Source organism: Rhinatrema bivittatum, unplaced genomic scaffold, assembly GCF_901001135.1.
Source record: "Rhinatrema bivittatum unplaced genomic scaffold, aRhiBiv1.1, whole genome shotgun sequence".
NCBI classification, from domain to species: Eukaryota; Metazoa; Chordata; class Amphibia; order Gymnophiona; family Rhinatrematidae; genus Rhinatrema; species Rhinatrema bivittatum.
In genome coordinates this window covers 3,497-27,563 of record NW_021821265.1, presented here as the reverse complement: position 1 = coordinate 27,563, position 24,067 = coordinate 3,497, and the positions used below count along the sequence as shown (strand labels likewise).

Below are 24,067 nucleotides of genomic sequence, written 5' to 3'. Positions count from 1 at the left end.
ATAACCCTTTGAAAATCTACCCCCCAGTGTGTTCTCTGAAAGAATTCTTGAAAGTAACAGCCAGGTCCAACCCTGCTTAGCTTCAGAGATCTTATAATCAGAACCCAGGCAGTAGTTGCAAGATATTCATAATTAATATCCACAATTCTGCACACAAAGAATAAACATGTAACGATAACTCTTTGGCCTTTAATGAATCCAAACTATTGTGAACAGAGTCCCTTTTGGTAAATTTTACTTACATGTTTTTCCAGTTTCAGACATGCGTCCACCATCTCCATCAGAATAGACTGGAAGTACTGTTACTGTATATTCTGTATCTGGCTGAAGACTCCTAAGAACAGCATAGTTGGTATTCCCTGGTACTGTTGCCTATTGTAAAAGAGAAAGCATGTATTGAAGATAAATATAGGTGTTTCAGAATCTTTTATGATGGTACAGTGTAGGGATGTGCAGAGGGACGCCATACGTTGCATTCGGGATGCGGATTCGTCAGGGAGCAGATACGTTGCATTCGGCCGTATGGCGCCCCGTTGCGTTAATATGGTGATTTCTATTCATGTCCCAGCTAAAATTAAAATTAACTACAACCCCCCACCCTCCTGACCCCGCCAAGACTTACCAAAACTCCCTGGTGGTCCAGCGGGGGATCCGGGAGCCATCCCCTGCACTCTCACACCCTCGGTGCCGGTTTCATCATGGCGCCGATAGCCTTTAACCTACTATGTCACAGGGGCTACCGGTGCCATTGGTCAGCCCCTGTCACATGGCCATCTGCGCCATCTTGTACTCCTACCATGTGACAGGGGCTGACCAATGGCACAGGTAGCCCCTGTGTCATAGTATGGGCAAAGGCTATCGGCGCCATTTTGATTACTGGCAGCCGATGGCCCGAGGGCAGGAGATCGCTCCGGGACCCATGTTGGACCCCCAGGGACTTTTGGCCAGCTTGGGGGGGCCTCCTGACCCCCACAAGACTTGCCAAAAGTCCAGCGGGGGTCCTGGAGTGACATCTACATAGAAACATAGAAATAATGGCAGAAAAGGACCAAATGGTTCATCCAGTCTGCCCAGCAAGCTTATGGTAGCATCTGCCACGCCATACAGGTCACCTCCATACTTAGTTTCCCAGACTGTCAAAGTCAGAGCCTTTGTTAGTTGCAATCTGAGTCCAATTCCCCCATTACCTCTTGCTGCTGAAGCAGAGAGGAATGTTGGCGTTGCATCACAAGTATAAGGCTTATTGGTTAAGGGTAGCAACAGCCGCATCAGCAAGTTACCCCCATGCTTATTTGTTTTTCCAGACAGTAAAATTCAATGACCTTGTTGGTTGCTGCCTGAATCTAATTCCCCTTTTCCGCTTTATATCCTGCCTTTAAAGCAGAGAGCAATAATGGAGTTGCATCAAAACTATGAAGGTTTATTGGTTAAAGGTAGTAACTGCCACACCAACAAATTGCCCCCATGCACTCTTTTCTTCATTTCCATCCTTTAGCCTTTAGAGATCCTCAGTGTTTATCCCATGCCCCTTTGAAATCTTTTGCTGCTTTTGTCTTCATCACCTCCTCCAGAAGGTTTTAGTGCCACATTGTACAGGAAATCTACTGAGACTAATAGTTATTTACATTTTCATAGCGCACATCCTCCTACTTTGAAGCTCGATCTACCCATCAACCAATTTTTCCGCTTACACCAGATTTGTTCTCATTTAGATGATTTTTGTTTGACCGATTTTTGGCTCAAGGATACCACACACTTGAATAAAGAAAGCCTACTTGCAAGCACATTTTTCGCACAGTAAGTGGCTATTGCTACCTAACCAAAAATCTACCACCGAGCATTTGACTTGTGTGTTGCCTTTTTCTCCTGGTATAAGCAAAGTATGTGGTGTGATTCGCCATCATTGGCATTTGCTGCTATTACATTCAGCATTTAAGGAACCTCCACATTTCACTTTTACACATGGTGCTAATCTATGGGATAAATTGGTACATTCAGGTTTTGTGCGTGACACTATGTTAACATTTGGGTTTCTCCCAGTCATACCCCTTGTGGACATTGTTTGTTTTGCCCCAATTCGATGTGCACAGATTCACTATTACCCCAAGTGGTTATCAGATCCATTTTTTCAACTCCATGTCAAACAAATGGGGGTCTTCTATATTATTAAATGCCATTGTGAAAAATGTAACATTGGGAAAACTATTTGGGCCATCAGTACAAGGATGAATGAAAATCACAGCTGCTTGAACAGGAGTCGCTTGACAGCATCTATTGTCCCACATTGCTTTGAGTTTGGGCACAAGTTTGGGTGTTTTTGGAGGCATATTTGATTCATTTCAGATTTAACAAAATGAAACATAAAAGGACCTCATTCAGTTCAGAATGCACATTTGTTTTAAACAAGTATACATCGCTCTAATAGGTGCTTCTACAGAAATGCAGGCGGATTTATGCATAAAGCACACATATGGCAAATAGGTCAAAGGGTCCGATTTACTAAACTTTTTTCCCATAGATACAGAATGGGGATAAAAGCCATAGTAAATCAGACCCAAAGTATTTGCTGGGACTGTTGCATGCATGTGTTGTATGCATCAGCCAGGACTTCGGTGGCAGTGTGGTGGCTGAAGATTGAGGTGGCAAAGGTAGCAGGTGGGAGGGTTAGGGATGTAGGAGTAGCCTGGTGATTAGAGCTTTGGCATAGAAGTCTGTTATTATTGTTGTGGTTTATATTCTATTTCTAGTAGTTTTATTGTTTTATTTGTTCTTATGGTTTTATTGAATGTATTCTGGAGTTTTTGTTTGCAAGGGATGATGTACATTTATTTTGTAATTCGCATTCATCAGTTTTCTGTATATGAATGGAACAGAAATCTTTCAGATAAATAAGTTTTATATGTGTAAATTGAAATTTCTGATTTTAAAATTGCATTACTACATAATTATATAAACCATCTTGGGTGCTAGTTGGACTGATGGGATACAATACAAATTTAATAATTTATATTCCACTTTTTGGCACTTCAAAGCAGATTACATGCAAGTACTGTAGATATTTCCCTGTCCCCAGATGGCTTACATTGTAAGGGCTTCATTTACTACATCATTTTTCCCATTCACTGACGGTAACTTTGAAACAGTCGTACGGGCACACATGTTCGTACATATGCCAGCTCTCGTCCACAGAGACGGCTATTGCACAACATATGCGCAAAGATGCGTTCATGTTATAAAACAGGCTGAACATGTGTATATTTTGTGCGTGACACTACTGTTACATGTGTATATGCGCATGAGTGTGCAAATCCCACGTCTATTGTGTAAATTGGGGAAATTTTACAAGGAATGCGTGCCAATGCCAATCCCTCTTTTCCCAGTTTGTTCCCAATTTGCCCAGTTTAGGGATAGGACTTGCAAACCCCCCCTAATTTTATAGCCACCTTTCCCACCCGTTAGCCCCACTGCCTGGCCTAAATGTTTTTATTTTACTACTTACACTTCCTCCATAGCAGAATAAATGTATGCCGCAGGGGACCCCTGCACACACCTATGCGTATAAGTATTTGCATGCACATTTTTTGGCCAAGCTCCGACACACCCTTTCTAAATTAGGCTGGAGCGTACCTTCTACGCTCCAGCCTAATTTAGAAACTTTTCACTTGTGTGTGCAGCAGGAGATACGCATTTCCACGGGCAGCTTATAAAATTCGCCTGGCACACACACCAGCCCAACTTGTGCTCGTATCTCCTACTTCCCCCCGCGCACACAGGGCTTTCAAAATCTACCTGTATGTTTACAGGAAAAAACATTGTAAATAAGGTTCTAAGTTTGTACCTGAGGCAATGGAGGGTAAATTGACTTGTCCAAGGAGCAATGACAGAATTTGAACCCTGCAGCAATAATTCACAACACTCTGTTCTAACCACTAGGCTACTCTTGGATGAATGTAGACATTATAGAGTCTAGATTTTTTTTCAGGACCAATACAGATATTGCTAGATATAGAATTCTGCATTAATGTATATATGGTGAGACAAAGAAAAGTCACAACTAAGCTAAGCAGTTATCAAAGGACATACATACATTTATAATTAAGAGATAATCTGGACACATTAGAAATATCATCAGTCCTGCTTAGTTTTACAAATATATATATTCTATATGTACTGAACGTAATGAGTGAAAGTGGCTCCATCAAGCAGTATTATATCCTGTCAGAGCATTAAACAAAATGAAATAATGTAATCTACTTGATAATTAAAGTTCATAATAAGACTAAAAAGTATAATTACCGTTTCCTCTAACCCTCCGTCAGTGGGTACATATAAGATTTTGTACTGACGAACATTTCCTTCTGCATGATCCCAACGGACATTCAGGGTGCTGGTAGTGGGGTCGTACACTCTGAGGTTTCTTACTGTGCTGAGTGGCTCTGAAATATACCACAACTGCAATTAGGAGGTGAAAATCACACTATTTGTATTTTGTCTAATGTTTGTAGCAAAAACACATAGAGGCCAATATTCAAGGTCATTAACTGGATAGCTCACATGTTATCTGGCTAAATACCAAGTTTTCAAAATTGTTGGCACTTATCCAGCTGACATTTAAGTCATTATCCAGCTGAAACGTAGCTAAACAATTAATGAGTATTTCAAAGGCATGCTGGGGCTAGGACAAGTTGGCCAATGAACTTATCCAGCTAGCCAAATAAGTTAGCCAGCTAACTCAAAACATGCCCTCAAGCAGGTCTACAGTTATTGGGTCTTGTGCCGCCAAATAACTTTAGCCTTAACCAGTTACATTCAAAAGAATATAGCCAGTTAAATGGTGAAACAGACTTTTTAAAAAAAGAATGACAGCACTCTCCTAAGCTAAGCTATAGCAATGGTCCCTCCCGGGCCTAGCATCCCCGCCCCCTCAAACCCCTCTAAGTGGATTTAAAACTAAAAATGGACGTGGTCTGGGCCAGCCTTCCCGGTTCCTCCGATTCAATATATATTGCCACAAATAGCCCTCCTATACCTCCTTCGCACCCCAACAGCACCCCTCCCAGTACCTTTGACAATCTCAATCTTCAGTGAGATCGTGATGCACAAAGATGGGAGGGTTAGGGTTGGAGTGAGGGTGGAGTGGGGTGGATGAATGGAGACAGGTAGAGCAGAGCTATTTGTGGCATAACTATGGTGAAGCAGGGCAAGGGAGGACCCCTTCCACTTTTACTTTTTAAATCCACTCAGAGAGGTTTGGGGTGGTGCTGCTAGGCCCGGCAGAGCCCATGTTACAACTTAAGTGGGGGAGCTGCCATTCTGGGCACTGGTCCCATGAGGTACCTTTTAGAGTCTGCGTTGCTACCTTCTTTTGAATATAACCTAAGGCTAAGGCTAAACTTATTCAGCCACACAAGGTCAGATAACATTAAACCTAACCATCAATATTCAAAAGATAGCCAGTTAGAGGTAAAGTTATCTGGCTAATGGGAACCAGATAACTTTAAACGGGATATTCATTGGGACATTTATTCTCTTGAATATCCACGATAACACATCTGACTAACTTTAACCAAATACGTTATCCACTGGAGGCCTTTCTGTATATTGGCTTCATGGTTGTGACAGTGTTTTAGAGAAATGCAGTTTCATGATCCTGGAGATGGACTCGAGGGTTTTGCTGGAGGCGGGGCAGGATGGAGTGGGACGTGGTAGGGGGAGGATTGCGTCACAGACTGCCCAGCTCGTGATGCTGCGCTGCTGAGAGACATGCCGCTGGGCAAAAGGTCCATCTCAGGACCCACACAACTCAGGCACATTTTTCCAGGAAACAGAACGACACGTCTCCTTACAAGAAAAACGAATGCTTTGAAATGTATTTTTCCAATGACTGTTGTGCAGTGTTTAATATACTGACAGACTGTTTGTAATTGTGAGGTAACCTATAATAAAAAGGGGATTAGGTACTTAAGGTAAGCCAATGAAAATAGAGATTTCATGGCAGGCACTCGTGGATAGATTTTGGGGGAAAGCGATGTCTTTCGGTTTCCCATAAGTGAGCAGCACAGAGCCCTGAAACATCTGCGTGAACCAAGCAGGACTACATGCAGAAGTGTTGGACACATCTAGACAAATGGGGGATAATTGTAAAAGGAAAGGAAGCTGCATGACATACTGGTCTTCCCGCTGCCGGTAATCCATCCTCCTTCTCCATCTGCGTAAACAGATGCAACAGCTATGGTATACGGGGTATCGGGCTGCAACTTCTGTAGCACAACATTGTTCATCCTTCCTCCTACTGTAGTCTGCAAACAAATAATTTGAATACAATATTTTCTCTCACACACACCACTGTGGTAAAAGCAAAACAAAGCAAAAAAATCCCTATTAATGTGATACATGTTGAATATATTTACGACCAGCCAGGTGCTCTCACTCAGTGACAAGGTGGGCAGCAGAGTTCATAGATTTGTAGGACTCTGAGAAGGGTCATGGTGTCAGCATTTCTGTTATGGCCTCTGCAACTGAATTAAGATCACCAACTCTTTACACGTAGGTCACCATTGGTGTTAAGTTCCTATCAGCCTGAGATGGATTTGAACTGGTAATGTAGAAGACTCTAGTGCCTTCACAATTCCCAGTGTAGGGTCGTAGCCAGAACTGAATTTTTTAGGGGGAGCTAAGTTTAACATGGGTGGGCACTGTGGCCAGCTCTGCCCCCACCCATTACCCCACCCTATGTGGCTCTTCACGGCAGTGGGCTACTGTATCTCCTGTCTCTTTACTCTCTCCTTGCCCTATTTCTGCTGTTTCCTACTTTTCCTCTGTGGTTAAACCAGCTACTTTATATAACAGTTAATCTCTCAGGCTGATGAAGAGCAATTATGTAAATAGGCTTCCAGCCAGTGCAGGCATTCCTGAACTTTTCAGGGGCTGACAGGAGACAAGATAAATAGGATGTCCATTCGTTTAAAACAAATTAGACAATTTCAACAAAATTTCTGAAATTTCAACAAAATTGTCTAATTCGTCATGGTTTGGGAGCGCTCAAAAATGAAAGAAATGTTTCCGAAATTTCAGAAAAATTTGTATTTTGTGTTAGTGCACACTAACTCCCATTAGTGCGCACTAACACGAAATTCAGGAACCTCGATAAAAAGATCCCGAACCGCGGAAAAAATGAAATTACCCGCGGGGGACCCTAACAAAACCATAAAACGAAAAAAAAAAAAAAAGATACACATCACTAATAAATAATTACTTGCCAAAACTAAACAGAAAGACTTTGATGGGCTCAGACTTTTGCAGGCCTAGCCCAAGGGCAGTGGTGTTTCCCACTGAAGTTAGTCCCCTTACAATGATTCCAATGCTTCTAGGCCCTCTAACTCCTGCACCTTTAAGGGGCTGACTGAGATGGGACAAGACCCTGCTGCTAGGGATGAGTGCCCGAGCCCAAAGCGAGGAGGCACGGGACCTCAAGACTCACTCGTAGCTATGTCCCTACTCCTGTGGAAGACCTTGATCCTAAGGGAGGGAACAGTAACTGGCTGACAAATATATTTCCCCAAAAATGAAAGCTGGGACTGATATTGCTTCTAAAAGACATTGTTCCTTTTCAAGCGTCCAGTCTCATTCTATCACAGATAAGGCTGCAAACTATGGGGTCAACGTACTGAGCCACATTAAAACTAGCCATTAATGCATGCTAATGGATGATTGTAACATGGGCATCATCACTCACAAAACATCAAGTTAAATGCCGATTTACTAATGGGTATTAAACTCAGTGTTGTGGTGGGCAATACTGCCGACGCGTTAACACTGCTGATAATGCACAGCTCACTATTTTTCACGTGCATTTTGCTGCTGAATAAATATCCCTTTCGAAAACAAGGAAAAACAAGGTTTGGCCCTCCCTCCTCCGCTCGGGAAAACATAATTACACTGCAGGGACATGTAGCTAACTTTTTACCCTACAGATGGGTTAACATAAATCTCATTGCTTAATGGAATTTACATGAACTCATTTTAAATAATAATTAGCTGATCTGAATGCATTTGCATGTAGCTCAGTTCATTCATATTACTCTCCTATCAAGAATCCCACAAAGGGGTAAGTAGGGGCTGAGGAGGAACTTAACGAGAACAAGGTGGGGGGAGGCCCTGGATGGGCTTGGCTCATCCGTGCCGGGTAGACCTGAGCCCCAGCTTACTGATGGAGGGAGGAGCATCGGAGGGTCCCGGGAACGCCTAACTGAGCTTGACAACCCAGCCTGATAGGCTCTGGCGACAGCTTTGTGATAGGATCACATTTTTTTTTTTTTTTAAATTTCTCAGCTAATAGTGTGCACGATCTGCCAAAATGAAAAACAGCTGAAAACGCTTGGTGTTCTTAGGGCCAAGGCATTCATTTTGGGTAAAACAAACCAAAACAAAAATTGGCTTTTGGTTCAGATTACCCATCATTTCTAAATGAATGCATACCCTTAATATATCTTTCTGAATGGCCTATATCAGGTTTCTTTAGAAACTTTCTAATATAATGCCACTGTTTAAGGGCCTGATTTAAGGATTAGGGGGAAAATTGCAGTGACATCATTACTGCCAGATGTGTGGCTATTTATCCCTCTCAGCAATTTTGCAAAACCGTGGTCAAAATCTCTGTCTAACCAGTATACCTCCAAGTCCATCTTCATTTGTAAAATGAGTTGCATTAAGGAGATTTTGAAAAAGAAAGAACTACATGAGTACTAGTATAACAGGAAATATCTAAAAAATGGTTCAGTTTACAGACCTACGGAGCATGCAGCATTCTGGTAACTCAGCTATCCTTGGCTGCTCTGTGTTCCCAAGGGACACTTTACACCAGGCCACAGTCATGATTTTGGAAGCTCTCTGAAAATTCTGAATAATATTTGACATGTTCCCAGACTACATCTGAGCAAACCTTTACAGTAAGATTAGGTCAGCACCACCCTGACTTATTTCTATCGCTCAGCGCTCCCTAGCTGTCTGCTTGCCGAAAGCAATTTGTACATTTTGTTAAAATGCAGATGCTTACGCCAGAACAATCATAGTTTGATGAACAAGGGAAACTCCCATAGGGAGCAAGTGTTTTGCAATCCATCATGTTTTACTTCAGTTCAGATTACTTTTGCTTCCCTTAACTCCTATGAACTGAATTGCTAGGATCTGAATTTTAAAGTATCTACAGTAATGTCTTCAATACTGCTCTTTCCAATCTGGATTTATTATACAGCACTTTTCTGGTATACAACTAAACCCCCTGCCCTTCATTCACCTAATAAAAGTGTCTGTTGGGCTGCTACTGTTAATGGACTTTAAATATTTAAATAAATTCTCTCTTTCTCCCCCTCCGTTTCTCTTATCTGTCTCTCCCAAGATGTAAGTAACATTTTGTTACCATGGGTCTTCCACACTAACTTTTACATCCTGGTGATCAGATTAGCTGTTTGGAAAGATACCTTGAGTCTAGTCTTGGCAAGTATCCTCTCTCATAATTATTATTTTTTTTCCTTATTTTACATGCAATTTAGACATGTCAAGTGTACAACATGTATAGTGGTGGCAGCCAAGATTTTGGAAGAGCACTGTAAACCAGACGTACTGAGAGGGGACCACAAAGTCAAGTCAATTATGTGGTGTTTTGGCCACAGATTTTATGTCAATTACAATTCTAAAAACAGCTGTAAGATTACTTAAAGGAGGCTCAACTATGTAGCTGAGAATAGAGGATGAGCTCTTCTTAAGCTAACGAATGTTTGAAGACGTAAACTTTCTGGATTTCTAAGGTCCCTTCCTCTACAAAGATCAAAAACATGTGAATAATTATGGATATTAACTTCCTTCTCGTGACAAATTCGTTGTATTTCTTGTAAGACCTTATTCCTGAAGATAATGCCCGGGAGTTACCATAAACAGGCGCAAAGCATTCATAAAGTGAAGGAGCACATACACAAGTGTAATATATTCCTGTTTTACCATCTCCGTGAGAGCTGCCCTACGTGATGCTGAGACTCATCCTGCAGTTGTACTACACAAAACGGTAAACACGCCTAGCCCCTCCAAAGGTCTATGTCTTCATTGGCTGAGGGGGGATATGATAGAGGCTGAGGGGGGATATGATAGAGGTCTTTAAGATCATGAGAGGTCTTGAACGAGTAGATGTGAATCAGTTATTTACACTTGAATAACAGAAGGACTAGGGGGCATTCCATGAAGTTAGCAAGTAGCACATTTAAGACTAATCGGAGAAAATTCTTTTTCACTCAACGCACAATCAAGCTCTGGAATTTGTTGCCAGAGGATGTGGTTAGTGCAGTTAATGTAGCTGGGTTCAAAAAAGGTTAGGATAAGTTCCTGGAGGAGAAGTCCATTAACGGCTATTAATCAAGTTTACTTAGGAGTAGATTTTTAAAGTTATGCGCGGGTGTAGATTTGTTCGCGCAACCTGGGGCGAACAAATCTACGCACGATTTTATAACATGCATGCGCTCCCGCACGCATGTTATAAAATCCAGGGTCGGTGCGTGCAGGAGGGTGCACAATTGTGCAACCTGCGCGCGCTGAGCCGAGCAGCCTGCCTCCATTCCCTCCGAGGCCGCTCCGAAATCGGAGCGGCCTCGGAGGGAACTTTTTTTCCAGCCCCCCCCCCCCCACCTTCCCCTCCCTTCCCCTAACTAAGCCACCCCCCAGCCCTAACTAAATCCCCTCCTACCTTTGTTCAGAAAGTTACGCCTGCCTATGGCAGGTGTAACTTGCGCCTGCCTATGGCAGGTGTAACTTGCGCGCGCCGGCCAGTTGCCGGCGTGCCATTCCCCGGCCTAGGGGCTGGTTCGGAGGCCTCGGCCATGCCCCCAGAACGCCCCCGAGCTGGCACCACGCCCACGCCCCCGGAACGCCTCCGAAAGCTGCGCCGCCCTCAACACACCGCCCGACAACCCCCACCCAAGCAAAGCCCCAGGTCTTACCCGCGTCCCGGGGCTTTGCGCGCACCGGCGGCCTATGCAACATAGGCGCGCCAGTGCGCAGGTCCCCTGCGCTCATAAATCTGGCTGGATTTACGCACGCAGGGCTTTTAAAATCTGCCCCTTAGGGAATAGCCACTGCTATTAATTGCATCAGTAGCATGGGATCTTCTTGGTGTTTGGGTAATTGGCAGGTTCTTGTGGCCTGGTTTGGCCTCTGTTGGAAACAGGATGCTGGGCTTGATGGACCCTTGGTCTGACCCAGCATGGCAATTTCTTATGTTCTTATGAAGATCAGTTGACAAATTACACACGTGGTCAAATATTTAAACATCTCCTCTTCAACTCTGCATGCCGTACTGTCTGGCTACTGATTATCATTTGTTCCATATAAGAAAAAAGCAGAGAGAGGATGGAAGAAAGTCACTTGGCCTGACAATATTCAATAAACTGGCCAGCAGCAAAGTCGTCCAGATAAAGTTACCCAGCTAACTTTAGCCAAATATTCAACGAGACAAGGAACCCCTGAATACATGCTGCCAATTTTGCCTCTCTGTGACTTACTGAATATTAGAGATGTGCAAAGCCCGAACCTTTCAGTTTGGGATTCGTTTTTGGCCCGCCGCTGGAAATTTCATATTTCCCGCGGTTCGGGCCCTTATAATTCGGGGGACCTGAATTTCGGGCTAGTGCGCACTAACCCGAAAACCGAACTTTCCCAAGTCTTTGGGAAAATTTGGTTCAGTTTTCAGGTACCCTGAACCAGGACAAACTAGGAAATTTCATTGAAATTGCCTAATTTGTCCTAAAACATTGCACATCCCTACTGAATATTGCTTTAACAAAACAAATATAAAATACTAGCATCCAGCAGCAGCTGATTACCGATTCCTTTACCTCTCTACCCACCTCCCCCCAGTGAAATAAAAATTGTACTAGGAAAGCTGCTACCTGTCCCCCACACACACACCCCAATCCTAATAAATTAAAAACTGTAGCAAGCCAAGTCACCCACCCACCCCCCTCCCAGTCCCAATAAAGTATAAATCGTAGCTGCCCAAGCAGCTTCCCCCTACTGATCCCAATAAACTGTAGCAGACCAAGCTGGCTCCACCCTCCTCACCTACTGATCCCAATAAATTAAAAACTGCAACAGACTGAGCCTGAGTTCGGAATGGGAATGAAGAACATAGGAAGGGCCATGCTGGGTCATACCAAGGTCCATTGAGGCCCACATTCTATCCCCGACAGTGGACAGTCCGGGTCACAAGTGCCATTCAGATCCTCAATAGTTGATCTATTTCTCTTATCTTGCTTCCAGGAATAAGCACTGGCTTTCCCCAAGTCTATGGAAATCTATGGAATTTTCCTTCAATGAGGGACCAATCGGTAGCAAGGGAAATGAATTTGAAATGCAGGTCCACCTCTCAGCTGCCCCAGCATTTGCTACTCAGGCCAGCAAGAAAAGGAAAAAGCTTCTCCTCTTCCCACTAGCTTAGATGGACACTGGTGGGTTAGTGAGCATGGGCATAGGGTGAGAGGTGGATTTGGGGGGGAAGAGGAGGGTACCGGCTCAGCCCTCTACAATGTTTTTATTTATTAGGATCCAGGGCAAAGCCGGAAAGATGCTTGGCTGCATAGGGAGAGGAATGGTTGGCAGAACAAAGGAAGTGATATTGCCTCTTTCTAGGTCCCTAGTGAGGCCTCATTTGCAATACTGTGCCCAGTTCTGGAGACCGCACCTTCAAAAGGATACAAACCTGTTAAAGCCGGTCCAGAGGGCGGCTACTAAAATGATCAGTGGTCTTTATTGTAAAGCATATTAGGATAGACTTAAAGATCTAAACATGTATATCCTGGAGGAAAGGCGAGATAGGGAAGATATGATAGAAACATTTAAAGGCCTTCAAGGTATCAATGCACAGGGGGCGAGCCTCTCTCAAAGGAAAGGAAGCTCTAGAATGAGGGATCATGAGATGAGAGTGGAAGGGGGTAGGCTCAGGAGTAATTCAAGGAAATATTTATTTACAGAGATGGTAGTGGATACTTGGAATGGCCTCCCCTTGGAGGTAATGTTGATAAGGACAGTATCTGAATTCAAGAAGGTATGGGACATGCACAGGAGATCTCTGAAGGAGTGGGAGGGATCATAAAGCTGACCGCCATGTTTCTCTTTCTAATTTATACTATACAGGGATACCCCTGGTGGCAGGGGGCCTGCTACAGTTTGTAATTTATTGGGACGGGGGAGCCACTCAGGCAGCTCAATTTGTACTTTAGTGTGGGCCAGCAGGAGAGAGAATCGGCTGCTGCTAGGCAGCTGCTTGTTTTGCTTTTCTTGGGGTTTCTTCAGTTATCTGACTAACTTTAGGGCTGATTTTTTCTGACCAGAGTGAGTCCCAGAGCCTTACCCGGCAGGCACTGACATTCAGCGCTAGCCAGATAAATTTGAAATGTGCCCCTGGAACGGCCTGCCCTCCCTCCTTTCTATCTGGCTAAGTTTTAGCTAGGCAATGGTTTTCTCAGCTAAAACTTAGCCTTTCAGCAGGGTGGGGAAATCCAAACCTTGGGGTTGACTGACTGTGTCCTGAATTTAGCCAGACGAGCCCCTTTGAATATTGACCCTTCTGGGTTTATATTATTTTCCATTAAATGGTGCCCATGGTTTTCTTCTCTTACCAAGTGCTGCTTTATTTGGTCCAACAGATCATTCTCCTCACTCTGTAGGAGGGGGTAACATACTAAAATATTATTTAGCTACTTTTTTTTTTTTTTTTTTTAAGCAAAGTCACTCCATTGTACTGCTGAATCTATTCTTCTTCAGCCTAGCACTTGTTTTTTTTTTTCATTCTGAGCCTGCGATGATTTACCTTCAGTAATCAAAACTGGAGCCTGCCAAAGTTTAACATTGTAAAATGATTCAAATTAAGACTGAAAGAAAGAAAAACTTTACTTATTCTCTGCTTCCTCCGCACCCTGAGATAATGAACTACTATAAACACCAAACTGCTGTTTCAGGAGAAGATCAACTTTATTTCAAAATGTTAGCTCTGGAAAGAAATTCCCAGGCAAGCTGATGTATAATGCTACAGGTCAGACTAATCAAACTTGAGAGAGTATCATTATCTATGTGAAAACATAAATAAATTCATTGTACGTAATATGTTCTAGTACCATGATAGTTGATTTTAGGTTACTTTTTTTTTTTTTTTTCAAAATTACTTTTATTGTTTTGGCAGCTGTGTGTGTTTAAAGTTCTTTTTGGAAGCATGTTTCCTTCAAAAAGTCAACATTGTCATTTTGAACAGTATAGTGGGGAAAGGAACTGTAGCATTCATGAAGCTTTTCCATGGCCATTCACCCTGACCTTGAGTGCTATGAATTAGATAACACTTGCAAAAGCTGGCACGAATATGCTGAAGGAATGTGCCACTTGGATTATGTTACTTGGACTGTGGATGGCAGTTTCTTCCTTTTATCTGCACTACATTCTACAAATGCTTCCAATATTTATGGGCATTGTGTCCTTAAAATGCATATCTACTCGTTTTCTGTCTCCTGAGATGACACGGATGTTATGCAGCCCACGCTGCAATGACTACTGCGCTGACAGATCACGGCACGGCAGCCAGCATAATTTTCTGGCCACCTCAGCAAGAAGCTCAGTTTTCCCATAATAAAGCAATGACTTCCAACCCCCATGAAGATACCTCACTTCGACATGCATCATTCATATCCAGCCATTTCAAGAAAGAGATTAAGCAAGGCCCTCAACAGATAATGATTCAAACAAATAGGCAGGTAAATGCTATCTAGGTAAGACTGCAACTTTTACAGTATCAGTTAATGTGATTAATTCATCTGGAACGCAGAAATATATCTCGAGGACCCTAACTGCCTATTCCTGCTGTAATATTCCAACATCCTTCTTACTAAAAAAAAATTGGAGTCAGTATGCAATTGTTTGTCTGACTAAGTTCAGAACTTTGCCGGATAAACCAATTGCTTTTAAGATTCCTGAACTTTGACAGCCTCCAAGTTAACCGGATACAACTTATGTGGATAACTTAGAGGTAGTCCAGTGGCATTTTGGGGTGCAGTTGAGTTAGTGGGCTAAGTTGTCCGGTAATAAACTCCAATATTCAGACTTAGCTAAATATCTTATCCGGCTAATTCTGGTTGTGCCGGAGTGTAGTCCTAAAGTTAGTCGGATATGTTTACCCAGCTAATTAGGGCTTTATCCAGCTATATTCAGCAGAATATTTAATCAGCAGAACTCCACTGAATATCCCAAACAAGTTATCTGGCTAATTGTAGCCATGCTGCTGAATATAGAGCTCATAATGTTTTCTGCTCTGCAAATATCCTTTATATATATACTTCCCTTCTAAAATAATTCCTGCAAATATCTGTTTTGATGCATTCTAACACCTAACAGTAATAAAGCAAGCAAGGAAGGGTTGTTTTTTTTTAAAAAGGAATGGTAATAGTTATTATCACAAAATGAATGCAACTCTCAGAGCCCTGAAACTTGTTTTTCACATCTAGAAAAAACAAAAATAAATCCACATTTTGGAAGTGCATTATACCGTTTGTTTCCGGCCCATTTGCAGGCTGGTAGACGATCTTGTACTTCTGTACTCTTCCCTTGGCAGGATCCCACTTCACAGTCAGACTGCTAGAGTAGCATTGTACACCTGAAGATTCCGAGGAGCACTCGTCGGGACTGAAGTGAGGGTATTAAAGCAAAAAGAAGAATTCAAACAGAATGCCCAGGTCATAAGTAACACAGAAAGGCAAGACTGAAGGCACGAGCTAAAGCAGAAAAATCCTCCCCAAGTGAGTTTACCTGCACAATTCTAAAATAGCACGGTTTTGCTCCAGGCTGATTTCCTATAACTTCTGGAGAGGGAAAAATTATGCAAGAAAAAACTTGCAGAAAAAATTATATGGGACTTTTACCCCAAGAGCTAAATTTAAAGATCCAGCAAAAGGTCCTGCAGTACAAGCTTTGCTTGAACTGTTTTTGGGGGGCGGTTTCTGTGGCATTTTTGTTCTATGAAGAAGCTATAGAAAGATAAAACCTTGGGCAAAAGATGCATCATTTCATATTTCTGCAACCACACTCTTTACTCTTTTTGCCCTGATTTTGCCCAATCCTTTAATCCAGGGCTTCTCAAATCTGTCCTGGGAATCCCACATTCAGTCGGGTTTTCAGGATATCCACAAGGACTATGCATGAGATAAAGTTCCCTCCACTGGAGACTCAGTTTATGCAAATTTCTCTCATGCATAGTCCTTGTGGATAACCTGAAAACCCGACTGGCTGTGGGGTTCCCAGGACAGGTTTGGGAAGCCCCTGCTTTAAACTGAATAAATAAAGGACATGACTTGCAAGGTGACATTTCTCATACGATCATTTTATTGCTATATGGGAGCAACAGTTATACACAAATGGTAGCAAAGCAAGGGACTGTGATGTGCAATTTATCCATCAGCTGGGTAGGTGAAGTCGTTTAAAATGGCATTGAAAACGCCATTTTTTGTTTCATTTCGTGTCTTTTCGGAAATGAAACACAATTTTTTTTCTTTTTTGTGTTTTTGCAGCGCTAAATTGGAAAACAAAGCCAAGGTTTTCCTGTCAGACCCCTACTGTCAGCTGAAAAGCTGGTAGCACTATGGTCTCTCCTTCTTCTCTGGTAGATTAGACTGATGAGGTGTAGGGAGGTCAGGAGTTTGCAGCAAATAGTTGGAAGGGTCACGAAATAAAAATATAGAACAGGTACGGGTACAATTTTAATATGGCTTTGTTTTAATTCATGTGATTGTGGTTTTAATTATGCAGGTAATTTTGTCAACGGCACCGAACAATTTTATTGGGGAGAGCAGAATACATATTTTATATATAAATGAATAAAATAAAAATATAGATGCCTTTTTTTGGCTAATTCCATTACAAAATTAAATTGAGAATTTAAGTCTTACCTGGTGGTGTGGTAGTTATTTTGGGCACTATGAAAAAAAAAAAAAAAGAAACAGTTTTGATTCATTTCAGATGTATGCTTTTAAACCTTTTTTTTGTATTTATCACCTTCCTGAGCATCTGAGCTGCGGACTCACTCAGAACTTCTCCAGCACCTCGGAAGGGTGCCTAGCTGCCATCTGCGCTCCCCATACTGCTGCACACACCCCAAGCAGGAGGCGCAGAGCCCTTCCGGGTACAAGGCCAGGAACAGATGCCACCTCTCATCATCATCTCCTACGCTCATTCCCACCAATACTCTCACAGCTATTTATAACAGGGGTTTCTGAAGCTGATCTCTTCATTTTCAACAGCCAGAGCTTTTTTCTTCATTAGACACTATCTTCCTCTCTTGATTAGATTCTGCCATTTCAACAACGGACCTCAGTTTTGAGCCACAGACTGCATCTCTCTTCAGAACTCGGGCACGCATGCCCACTAAATCCCACCCTAGGTGTTGCTATTGTGCCATAGCTTAGATTCTCCTCACCTCTGCACCCTTTGTGGACTGTGAATACTGCCCTCATGGCATTTCTATTCTCTACTCTTCCAATGAATAGCGGAGTCCCAGCCACTGGGTCAGTCCCATTTAAACTTAGTCTAACATCAGAAGAATAAGATAGCTTACATGTTCTTTCAGTGCCAACTAGATCATCACTTTTCTGATTCATCAGGATAGATACCAGTAACTGCAACCTCATACAACGTGTCTGGTGTCAAGTTGTCAAAGACCATAGTGTTAACATCACCATCTACAATGGTCTTGAAAACAAAAAAATATATATAAGATCAGCATGGTCATAAACATTTGGAGGGAAGGGTTATAGACATTGCTATCAGGATTTGTAAATTTGATCCATTTTCAAATATCACTGTGCAAGTAAGAATGATCACTAGACAGGCCATTTCCAGGCAGTTACCACCTATGTGATTGAAAGGCCCAAGATAAAGCCAGGATCCTTGACCTGCCATTATCAGCAGGGCACTCCTGGACTTTGCTATCAGTATTGCATTATAAAGCTCCCATCAGACATTTTCAATTAAAATTAAACCATTCTGTTTATTTAAGGGGTCCCTTATCTCACTGGCAAAGGTCTCAGAAGTAAACAGTACTCATCATTACATTTCTGATTTCTTCAGATGAAAAAATATTTCAGTGGGGAAACTCCAAAAGCAAGTTTATAATGTTAACAATATTTTCCAGAATTTGATATCTCCTGCATTTTGAGCAGCGGTGGGTTAAGAATCCTTGACTTTTCTCTAATTACAAGGGGTGGGATGAGAACCTACTCTGATTAGCAATTTTGGGCTCATTGCTAAAGACCTCTGAAGTAGAGTGTCCATTTGCAACACATTTTAATTTAAAATAATGATTTATTACTTTTAAGTTTAAAACTTAGGGCCTCATTACTAAGCATGTTTCCCATAGACACAGAATTGGTGAAAAGTTTTAGTAAATCAGGCCCTTCATAAGAGATATTTAATAATAATTAAAAAAAAAAAAAAACACAAAACATTCATGTAGCCCTCTGGCTTTGCCTTAGAACCTTAACGTCTCCTGCCAGGGAATTAACTGCAAGCAAATATTCTCTCTGTAAGTCATTATTGCACAAGTTTCAGAAAAAGAGCAAATCTTAAAAGAAATTTCCTTAATAGATCCACATTAATATTAGTCCTACCTCAAGCTTGTCTGTTGTACCGATGGGTGCCCAGGTAATTCTATAGAGAGCAACATCTGGAGCACCATGGTCCCAAGTAGCTCTGAAACTTTCTTTTGTGACGTCAGAGAATTTCAGATTGACTGGAGCGGGAACAGCACCTATTAGAGGAAGAGGAACACTCTAAAATCATGCTCAAGAAACCAAACACAATAACCATAGTCTTATTAAGGAAGATGTAAAACGACCAAACCTCCGACTGACATGTAATCATGTAAGATGGCCCACCAAAGGCTTTCACCCACAAAAATGGGCTTTCGAAAATTGCTATGATGTATGCGACTTTTACATGCATAAATCCTTGTGATAATTATTTCCCTATCTGTGTAATTTTGATGGAGAAGTATCTTCAGAAAAACGAAGTGCAAATCTCTGCGAGTTCTTTTTTCCTTAGGCAATTTTTGAAGTAAACCATGCACACATACTCTTCTTTGAAAACTGATGCAAAGACAGGGAGCAAAAATTGCCAACAGATTTTCAGCAATGCAGGCAGCTTGAAAATTGCCCCAAGAAATCTAGAGTTTTTAATATTTTTAAAAATATGTATGTTCTCTAGTTTTGGCTGGCAAGTGTTGTGCACTATAACATTTGCTTCTCTTCCCTGCACCACTCCCCCTGTCTCCCTGGAGTGCATAATCTATGATTGCACTGTCTAAATGTGCATTATAGACTTTCTTCTCAGGGTCCGGAGTAACCATGTGGTAACACTCCTCCAGTTCTTTACTCCTTCACCCCTTCTATGATACCCTCTAGCTCCTCCCTGACATGCTCCTCCTCTAATCCTCAGTGTCATGCTGGACAGCCATGGATCAGGCTATGGGTGCCACACGCTCACAACCTCTGCTACTCCACAGCCCATCTCCGCCCCCTCTTGGGAATCCTTCCAATGTAAGGGCAGGAAATGAAGCCACGTCCCATGAGATTGTGAGTATGTTGTAGTTATAATCTCTGTCTTCAGCCACCTGCGTGACCACCCAGTGTACATTTAAGGAACTAAACAGCTGTATTAGTAGTGATGGAGGCCCAGCAAAGGCTGGTTGCACATTGTCAACAGAGGAGGAGGGCCCAATGGGAGGTATCAGTAGCAGGGAGTGGATTGTACCAGGTGCCTATGACAAGAAAGAGGGAAATATTAAGAGGTCTATATTCAGTAAGCTGGTTAGTCGACAAGTTATATATCAACCTAAAGTTATCCGGCTACATATAGCACGATAACAAAAACCCTAACCGGCTATGTTGGAATACACTGTAGCCAGGTAGGTTTTTAGTTATCCAGCCTTGTGAGGCTGGATAACATGCTACTTAACCAGATATCTTGAAAGAGGCAGCACCGAAGCGTAAGCTGACGTTGAAGTTTATGCTTCCAAAACTGTCTCTGAGCAGTGCTGGAGGCACCAGGAGCGGGGCACGGGGTCCCTCGCTCCCGGCTCGGATCAAAAAGGTAGTGGGGGATACTGGGGAGGGTCAGAGGGATGGGGGTGTAGGCGCCATTATGAGTCTTTGTAGGTGGGGGGGGGGGGGGGGCAGCCTGATCCTGTTTAATAGCAAATCAGGACCGGGTACAGCATACAATCAGCCCCTTCCTAAGTCTTTACCAAGGTTTGTTGGGGGGGGAGGGGGGTAGGACAGTACAGCCTGAGGGCCTTTCTATTAAGCTTTGGGAGGGGAGGGAAGGGAAGGGATTGACCTCTGAATCTTTCTTTGGTTTGATATGCGGTTAAGGAGCACATTCTCCAGCCACACAAAGCCAGATAACTGTGGACCTGATAAGAAGAAGATCTAAAGTATACCCGAATTCAGCAAGATAACTCAATCCCTCCCAGGAAAACTCCTGAAACACCCTTATAATTTAGCCGAATAAGAGGCTCAATATGCCATATTTGCCATTTAGATGGATAACTTGTGAGTTATTCCTCTAAATGGCTTTTGAGTACAGACCTCTAACAGCAGTTGTGTTGGCTGGGAGGGGGAGGGGACTGCCATATTTTGAAGCTGCCCAGGGCAGGTAGAAACCTTGAACAGAAAGGTACATGGCAATGATACAAAACACATGCATCCTACAGTTTAAGGGTTTCCCAAAGCTGCTGGCATCACTGAATCCGCACAACCTACCTGCCAGCATGCAGACGTCCCCAGCCAGCTGCTAAAGCTATGTGCCTCCACTAAGTAGACTGTTCTTATTGTGTTGGAGGAAAACAGCCAGCACCAAAAGGATAGTGTGGAGGCTGCCAACTCTTCAAAGAGCAAACTTGCTTAATGAAACCACGTGGCACTAAACTGGCTGCAGGCTGCCTGAGGAGGTGGAAAGAGAGACTGAAGTCTCTTGTTGGGAGGAGAAGGAAGGAAGAAGCAACAGTGGTGTTTTTGGAGAGGAATGGAAACTGCTGATCACAGGGAAAAAAGAGAGAAGGAAGGAAACAGACTCCGTGGGGGGTGGGAGGAAAACGTCTGAGTTGAATGGAGAGGTAGGAAACAGGCTAAAGAAAGAGAGCTAGAGAGATGGAAAAAGGAGAGAGAAAGTGCAAGCTTTTTGAAATTGCTTTTCCGTCTTAAACCCTGACTCCTCCTGTTCATAGCCTGGAAGATTTTAACCATGTTTACCATAGTAAATACAGTACATTTCCTGAACCCTCTTATCTGACTCCTCTATGTGTCTTGGCTCAATTGTAAACGCCACGGAGCAGGACCTTTCTCTTATGTGTATCTGTACAGTGCTGTGTAGGTCTAGTAGCACTCTAGAAATGTTATATAGGAGTAGCAGAGGTTGGACTTGTTGTGTCTATGGACCCTATGTTGCGGGCCCCAGAGTCCGGGAAACCCACCTGGGGAGCAGCACGGGACTGCAGGGCAGAACTCGGGAAAAGACAAGGCCCCGTCTTCAGCCTAACCAGCCCTCTCCCCAGCAGGTTAAACCCTTAGGTTCTGGGGGCCAATAGGTCTCTGCGGCAGCAGTACATCATAGTGGTGAGTCCATATAGGCAAGGCCTGGACAAGGTAGGCAAGGCTGGGCAGGCTGGACAAGGCAGACAAGGCAGGGCAGGCTTGGCAGACTAGACAAGGGAGTCAAGGCTTGGCAGGCTGGACCAGGCAAACTTGGCTGACAGGACAAGGCAAGGCTAGATACTGAGCAGAATCTGGAACTAGAAAAGACAAGGGTAAGACAAGGCAAGGGCAGGACTCTGGTACAAGCAGGACTGGATACTTGAACAGACAGGACAAGACCAACAAGGCAGACTTAGGGCAGGACTGGGCAAGACAACAAGGGAAACAAAATACAGAAGCCCGAAGGCAGCACAACTAGGAAGAGACAGAATGGGCTTGAAAGCTCCAAGGCAGGATACAAAAGAGAATAGGTCAGATCAAGAAAGGGAACAAGGCAGGATAGGCCTGAGGGCCTCAAGGCAAGGCAAGAACAAGGCAAGAAGGCCCGAAGGCCACAAGACAAGGCAGGAACAAGGGTCAGGTCACAGAGCCAGAAGTGACACCATGAGAAGTCAAGATGCTTCTGGCAAGGCTGGTTTATATAGGGCTGGGGCCTGGGCATGACAAGGGCAGAGAGGAGGCGTTTAAGAAGGCTAGAGGTGAGGCACACCGAGGGCCTCTGCTGGAAGGGAGGCATCATTGCAGGAATCCAGAAGATAGGATAAGGCTGTGTAACAGGAGAAATCCAACACCCTTGAGCTGAGGTGACATTGGTTCTACCTGAAGGGAGGATCCTGCAGGATCTCACCATCAGCAAGTGAACCGAACAGGGACCAAACAGGACCTTCACTTATACCAGCCCACGTTCCCCTCGAGTTGAGACTTTGGGTGCTGGGTTCAGTAGGATTTAGGCGACAGTCTCCTGATGACTGAAGATGTGGTCTGTGGCCAAGTGATGGTCATAGGAAGGCGGTGAATAGACTTGTTGAGGCAAGGGTCAGAGGCAGGCAGCAATCAGGCATATCCAGAGTCCAGGAAGAAATCAAGTGCAGGTAGTGGTCAGGCGTCCCCAAAGACCAGGCAAAGGTCAAACCAGGTATCCATCCGAAGGAGAGGAAGAGGGACAGTTAGGCTGAAGCATGCAGGCAAGGGTTGGAACAAGCAGGCATTGAAGAATGGAGACAGCCTAGAATGAATATTGGACACAGGCTGGAACACACACGCACTATTATGCAGTAGCTGGACCTGTTGCAGTGAGGGAAGGTCAGAGAAAGCCTTTTATTGGACTAGGCATATGAAGTCATCAGGAGGTGCTTCAGAGCTTTTCCCACCATGGGCTCTTTAAATATAGTGATGTCAGGCTTGTGCACCTAAGGAGGAGCGGGGCAAGTTGGAGCCAGCTGTACCCTGTTGCATGGTAAGCTGGCAGCACTTTGCCGCATCAGAGAGTGGCAACCCACTGCATGGAGAGCTGGCAGCATCGGGCCACATGGGCAGCAGGCTGCCAAACCCAACAGCACCTCCCTCTTAAGCCCCTTTCCTGAAGCCTTGGGTTTCTTGGGGTATCATTGATGAAAGTCCTTCAAGAGGTTGGTGTCCAATATGTTGGAGGATGGCTCCCGTGAATTTTCTTCAGGCCATAGTTCTTCCAAGAGTTTAGATACTCAACCTTTTCTCCCTTCTGGCAGGAATCTAGGACTTCTTGGACTTCATATATATATTGTCTCCATCAGCAGCCAATTCTTGAGGTTCAGATGGCACTCTAGAGGACCACAAAAGCACCACTGGCTTAAGCAAAGAAATGTGAAACACATTATGAATCTTTAATGTAGATGATAGCTTTAGCTGCACGAGACAGGGCCCAATTGCCAATGAACAAAGAATAGCACAATAAAACATGGTGCAGGCACATAAAGGAAAGTTGTAGGCGTAAGTGCCGGGAACTTAGCCAAACCTTCTCTCCCATCTTGAGCTGAGGAGCTGGCCTTCTTCGGGCATCTGCCATCTTCTTGACTTGGGTGGCGGCTTTCTCAATCAACAGATTGGTCTGTTTCCATAGTTCATGCAATTCCTGGGCAGAGATTTGAGCTGATGGTGAAGGAACCATCACAGACAATGGCAGAGGAGGCAGAGGTTGAATTATCATAGACCAGATGAAAGGGAAAGTAGTCAGTAGATGCGTTGACGTGATTGTTATGGAGAATTTGGCCCAATGTAAGAAGGTGGCACAGTTATCCTGGCGCTCTTTAACATAAGAGCAGAGGAAGGTTTTAAGGGTGCGATTGGTGCATGCCACGCCCATTGCTTTGCAGGTGGTAGACCATAGTGTACTCAAATGTGATACCAAACTTTTTGCAGAGAGAGTTCCAGTACCTTGCAATAAACTGAACTCCTCTATTCAATAGAATATGCTTTGGTAAGCC

General features: G+C 43.5%; 1 protein-coding gene across 1 annotated transcript in view; it reads right to left on the bottom strand.

Annotated features, from left to right (window-relative positions):
• LOC115082562 (collagen alpha-1(XII) chain-like) overlaps window positions 1-23,751 on the bottom strand; it is an 83,081-nt gene extending 59,330 nt beyond the window's left edge. Inside the window, 11 exon segments of the mRNA XM_029586778.1 lie at window positions 243-372; window positions 4,297-4,436; window positions 6,170-6,299; window positions 11,684-11,739; window positions 15,572-15,664; window positions 15,667-15,708; window positions 16,968-16,994; window positions 17,633-17,663; window positions 17,665-17,766; window positions 18,684-18,845; window positions 23,599-23,751. Of these exon segments, the coding sequence (XP_029442638.1) occupies window positions 243-372; window positions 4,297-4,436; window positions 6,170-6,299; window positions 11,684-11,739; window positions 15,572-15,664; window positions 15,667-15,708; window positions 16,968-16,994; window positions 17,633-17,663; window positions 17,665-17,766; window positions 18,684-18,845; window positions 23,599-23,751 (1,066 nt within the window).
• Window positions 23,752-24,067: the final 316 nt, after the last annotated feature.